Source organism: Rhagoletis pomonella, unplaced genomic scaffold (genome assembly GCF_013731165.1).
Source record: "Rhagoletis pomonella isolate Grant_MI unplaced genomic scaffold, Rhpom_1.0 Rhpom_scaffold_00006, whole genome shotgun sequence".
In the NCBI taxonomy this organism is placed as follows: Eukaryota; Metazoa; Arthropoda; class Insecta; order Diptera; family Tephritidae; genus Rhagoletis; species Rhagoletis pomonella.
The window spans coordinates 13,448,999-13,454,981 of record NW_023458560.1 but is presented as its reverse complement, the minus strand read 5'-3'; the positions used below and the strand labels follow the sequence as shown (position 1 = coordinate 13,454,981).

Here is a 5,983-nt window from a genome sequence, read left to right as displayed (position 1 = left end):
CCATTTTCATTTACATATATATTCGCAAAACTACAAATATCTACAAATGTATGTAAATATGTGTTTGTGTAGGTATATACTTAGTTAATGCGTCCTTGGAAAATTCTGAGGAGTGAGTTCTGTTCCATTTCAAAATAAGTTGCTTTCAGCAGCTTGGAATGCATAAAAGTGCGCAGTGTAAATTAATTAAGGTTGCAGCTGCTGGCTCTTCAGTTTGATAAAAAATAAATCAGTCTAAATATTTAATACCCCCTCAATGACTCTAAACTAACCCCCGTAATTTGAAATTCTTAGTACAGCGCATCCCTGTCATCGTCATCGTCATCGTCCCCTTCTTCTTCTTTCTCTTACATTTCCTCTTCTTTCTTATCAGCATCATCTTCGCTTAGCACTGCTTATTATCATTGGCGTTGCATGCAACAGCATCACTTCACTACTAAATATGTAAGTAGTAAGTCATTTGCCAAGTCGCTGCCAACCGGCATAGTCCTTCCACATCGTATTCGCCTTTCTATCATATCTCACTTAAAATTACACACTTATTGTAATTCATGTAAATTTAACTAACAAATGTATGTCTGCCTGTATGTGTGTGTGTGTGTATGTCAGCTGGCAGATGTTGCAATTGTCCTTACACCGTTGCCACGTTTCGTTTTGTTTGCTTCTCCGTACTCTTCCTTACTGAGGGCTACTTCGGCGCCAGCGATCCATTAAACTTTTAATATCACTAGTGTCCTTGTTTACTCGCTTATGCTTAATTATACTCTTTATAATGTTCTTCATTACCCACTTTGTTGTTAAACGACCATCAACGGTCATTTTTTCTGCCCTTCTGTTCCCCTCCGCTGCACAACGTGCCGGCACATTCGAGCGCTGTGTCAGACTCTGCTAGTTACATAGTTGTCATTCATTGCCATTATATTTCTTTGCGTGCCATTTTGTGAGTCCAGGTGTTCGTGTGTATGTGACTGTGTGTGTGTGTGTGTGTGTGCGCGCGCGTGTTGAACGTTTATGTTCCACCTCATTGCCCCAGTGTCATTCGCCTTGTTGTAATTGGTGGTAGCAGTTTTAAAATTGTGGCTCTATGAGCCTCAACAATAAACTTAGTTTATGCGCGGTAGTGATAGTTGTAGTTATTGTAGTGTCCATAGTCGTGTAAAGAGTGAGATCCTCGTTTAGTAATTTGTCGCCGCATTAACATCCGCTTCCGCTTCCGCTTCTACGCCAGTTTTCGTTTCCACACCTGTTGTCTCAGCCGTCATCGTCATCTTTGCCTTCATAGTAGTCCCCTTTGCAGCCATTGCTGCCTCATTTCACGCAAACTTCCCATTCGCCACAAATTTCCAACCTTGTGACTCCAGCGCTGAGTTGCAGCGTTGCGCGGTAATGCCATGCTCGTGGTGATCACGTGAGTCGAGGCATACGTTGAGTTTATTGTGCCGCAGGAAACCGCCTTCACGCATTGTCCAGCGCTGATTTTCGGAACTGTCGCACTCCTTCATCACCACTTCAGAGCCGCGCGCGAATTGAACCAGCGTCAGACAGAGGTCATCATGTTTGATTTGGCCTTGTTTGGTGTAGGACCACTCTTGATTGCCGCCAGTGTTGTGGCATTGGAAGAGTCCTGCGAGTCCGTGCGATGTTGGAAAATGCAACGACAAAGAAAATGTGAAATGAAAAATATATTTTAATGCTATTGTAGTTTTAATCCTATTTGCATGTAACTTTATTTTCTTTGCGTTGTTTCACTTCAACTAACTAATGAAGCAGAATGGATATGAGATGTAGTGAATGGGAAAAATTAGGTTGCGCGCTCATACATATTTATTGTACCACAGTGTGTTCGATGCTTCCAACATCAGTTCAATGAAATGGAATTAATTAATTCGGCGCTGCGGAAAGTAAAAGCGATAATAAGATTGCCAGGTGTACGCGAGTTCTTAATGCAAAGCAGAAATTTTAAAATGAAATTGGTATAAGGTTTCGAATAACCGGAATAAAAATAATCATGGGAAGAAATACATACGTCGTTTTAGACTTAAAAATAAGTAGGGCTTATGCATCGGAAACTATGTAAAATGTACGAGTGGAGAGGCTATTAGGGAAGTATTTAAAAAGGCCGTGCCTTAGAAAGGGGGTTAGTAGGTATTTCAATAAAGCCAAGTGCAGGGGTTGCTAGTATGAATATGCACCTAATCTGATAAAGTACAGTAAAAATACTGTAGAAAAGTAGTTTCAAACATTTTTTTAAAGGAGGTATTGAAAACAAGAAATCGATTAGAACACCAAATTGTACCTATACAGATAACAAAGAGGAGAGAGTTCTCCGCTCTGCTTTCTGTCCACTTTTTGGATGCTACTCCCACTAAGTGTTCAAAGAATTAGACCTTATAAATTAGACTAGAAGTTGGAAAAATGTACAGTGTACTGTCCACAGGTGCCAAGAATACGCGAACGCTATATTTAGTAATAATTACCACAGCCAAGATGGGTGTACGCTTGCGAAATAACACAAAGCGGTGCAAGTTTAGTGAAAGAGTTATTCTTAATATCAACCCCTCTAAGGCGCCATCGTACTCCAAACAGAAGAAGGTATTAGGACAACAACTTTGAATGATGTTGTAGTAAATGTTTCCGCCGAGAAAAAGCACCTTATTCTAATTCTAGACTGCAAACTTCTGTGGACCATATCAAAATCTATTAAGGCACTAAAGTTATGCAACCATGTACCCTCTCTCTCTTGTCAAAGGCAAGGTCCTAAAAACTAGGATCGTGGAAAGGAAAATATGTCAGCATCCACTATAAGAAATTAAAAATAAAGCCGAGCTGCACAATAACCCGGAGTAACTCCGTTATGGAGGGACATGTCCAGGCCAGTACTCTTCAGTGCTACATAGACGGCTCGTTAATACCAGAAAGCGTTGAAACTTTTATCTAGGGATCTAGATGTGCCTAAGGGGAAATTAAATAGGTATTTTCAAGCGGAAAATCACGTCACTAGTCGTTGAGCAAATATTAATTTACGTAGAAACTACCGTAAGGAGAGAATCCTAATACTTAGCGACAGTCAAGCGGCACACAAGACAATCGTGGCACTTAAGGCTTTATTTAAATAAACTTTAGTCCTTGAGTGCATGGAGAAACTTAACGTCATTGCTTAAAACAATGGCAATCAGCTACCCTGGGTACCATGTTACAAGGAAGTAAAGGGAACGAGGAAATATTAGCCAAGAAAAGTTCAGCCGCAAATGCAACAGGGCTTGGCTCATTAAATGATTGTCACAGGCATCCTTACTAGAAATCCGCCCAATTACATTATGCATTGAACGATGCCTGCCGGAAGATTACCACGATGCATATTCGGCTTCGTCACGAGAGTGTGTTAGTGTACATAGTAGTAGTGTGCAGCTGATGCGCTCTAATCATTTGTTGGAGTTTCAGATATCACCTGCATATACTGAAAAGCTATGCTAAGCTGGAGGTTCTTCGCTTCACTTGTTTTCAGAATTCCATGATTTAATGGCAAAGAGAAGACCGTTTCACAGAAAGTCAAATATATATATCACATATAACCGAGAGCCTAGCCAAAAAGGGTAACATGCGACGAAAATATTGGGCCTTTGGTATAAAAAGTGGATCTCATTCAAGAAGGCCATGCAGTTAATAATTGAACACATAATACTATAAAGTCTCACCGCAAAATTTTTGCCATGCGGCAGAATGATAAACGTACGAGAAACCCGCCCACAAAACCCCGATCACCACAGAAATTAAAGTGGAATCGAATTAGGCGATGAGAATCGCTTACCCTTTCACTTGAAGTAGGCATTATTTTAACATGGGCATGTCATTGGCCGTAAGCGCTTAACCGCAGCATTACCTTCGAACGAAGGGAGAACGCATGGATAAACAGAATCCAGAGCAGCGGACAAAGAATGCCTTACAGAGAAATTAATGTAGAATGACTAGATAATAAGTACATACATAAATACTTATGTGCATATATTAAATCAAAAACAGAAAATACAGATTGTCTTAAGAGATTAAAATTAATAAAAACTTTTATAAATCAGTTTTTAGATCTTACTTAAAAATCGGTATGTATATACATACATATTTAATTACACTTAAAATTGTACTTTCTCACTCATGTACTTCACTTCATTGACTGACCTAAATTTCGCAAGCAAAACATGATTTTTTGCGATGGAATTTCCGCAGAAAGTAACGGTAGAAAAGAATTTTTGGGTATTCATTCTATTTTTCAGCTGACTACGGTGAAGTATTCTACTTTGCATTCCCCGTAATGAATCAAAGAATCTAAATTAATAAAATATTGTAGAACATTCTACTATGCATTACCGGCAATGCCTACAAGTAGCCAAAAAATTAGAAGACATTATAAGGCAATGCGTTCTAGAACACGTTACCACTAAAAGCGATTACCGATTTTTTTCTGAGACACATCTATAGCCACCTCTGCCAGCAGAGCACTCAATGCGGCAGACATCGCCAGAGCTTTTAATTAGCTAAAATGACGAACAAATAATAAAGCTTGAAACACATTCGAAACGACGGGCTACGGACCACAGTTGTCAAATTTTTTTAACGCGTACTCTCATGTAGATAATTATTTTGGCAACGAAACGGCAACACTGCGACTAGCCAAAAATGTAGCTGTGTCCAGATTGGATCTACTTATATTTTTCTAGCGACAGATAAGATTCTTCCTCTTCTTTTATGTCAAACTCAAACAAATTCATGTGTCGCTGCCGCGTTCAAAAAATTCATGTCGCCGTCGACAAGGTGTTTAGATTATTTATGTAGATAAAACCTTAATGTCGTGTCGTGTGGTGATGTCGTTTTCGATGTGTTCAGAGCTTAAGACTTCATTTGGAAGAGAATAGTGTAGGTAAGGGCTTGTCACTGACAGATCATAAATATCAATAGAAGGAACCTTATATTGCGACCAGAATCTTCAAAAATGGGGGAAAAGAACTTAATATATTTTTTAAGCGATATTTACGCGAGTTTTATTTCTCATTTAAAACTTAAAAGTTATTCGGTGAGGTTTATTTTTAAATGAATTAAAATTAAATAACTTAAAGTTTTTTAATAAAAAATGAAACTAACCAAGTAATTTTTATTTATTGAACAAGAAAAAAATCAGATTACAATTGTTATCTGAACGAAAAATAAAACTCAGCAAATAACAGTTATTTTGTGAACATATAATAAATATGTAGTATTAAATAAAGGTTTATAGCTTATCCGCGTAAATCTTTGAACAACGATCAATTTTATATAACACATCCTATGTTCTGGACACGTCCTTAACAATGATATTTTAGATACAATTTTAAATCAATAACAATTATTTTCGGTCTCTGCTGAAATGACTATGAAAAATATTTTGCATAACGTGTCTATCAGAAGAGGTGAGAAATTTTTATATTAACTGTTTATTTTAGTTAAACAATTCTTAAATTCGAATACGCATAATTAAAAAAAAAATGAGATTACCATCTTACCAAAGAAACTGCATAGGGATGTGGGACATATTAAAAGGTACTTTAACAATAATATTAATTAATATTGTTAGTTCAAGCACGAGTGACTACTTACCCACTGTGCCATCGACCAAGTTGCCCATGGTGTCCAAGCAGTCCGTTGCTCCTTGTTTAAATTGGCCAAATTCGAACGACTCCGGCACTTGTAAGTCCGGATAGACATTTTCCAAGTACCATTTAAATGGCTTACAATGCAATTTCTCTTTCACCGCTAACCGGTCGTCAATGCTGCATACACACAGGAGCGAGCACAAGAGTAAGCCCAGCGGAGTAACAGCATCACCATCAGCAGTAACAACAGCAACAGCAGCAAAAGATAAAACGCAAACATGGCGAACATAAATAGAAATGCAAATAAATGCACACAGATGAGTAAACTCGGCAGTCGATGCTGCAGTGAATTTATTATTTAC

The 5,983-nt window shown here is 38.1% G+C and overlaps 1 protein-coding gene across 1 annotated transcript in view; it reads right to left on the bottom strand.

The window, feature by feature from the left end:
* Positions 1 to 406: 406 nt before the first annotated feature.
* The window catches only part of LOC118741577 (polypeptide N-acetylgalactosaminyltransferase 2), a 53,685-nt gene continuing 48,108 nt past the window's right edge, over positions 407 to 5,983 (bottom strand). Inside the window, exon 7 of the mRNA XM_036473575.1 lies at positions 407 to 1,624. Coding sequence (XP_036329468.1) covers positions 1,314 to 1,624 — 311 coding nt within the window. The 3' untranslated portion in view covers positions 407 to 1,313. The remainder of the gene's footprint in view (positions 1,625 to 5,983) is intronic.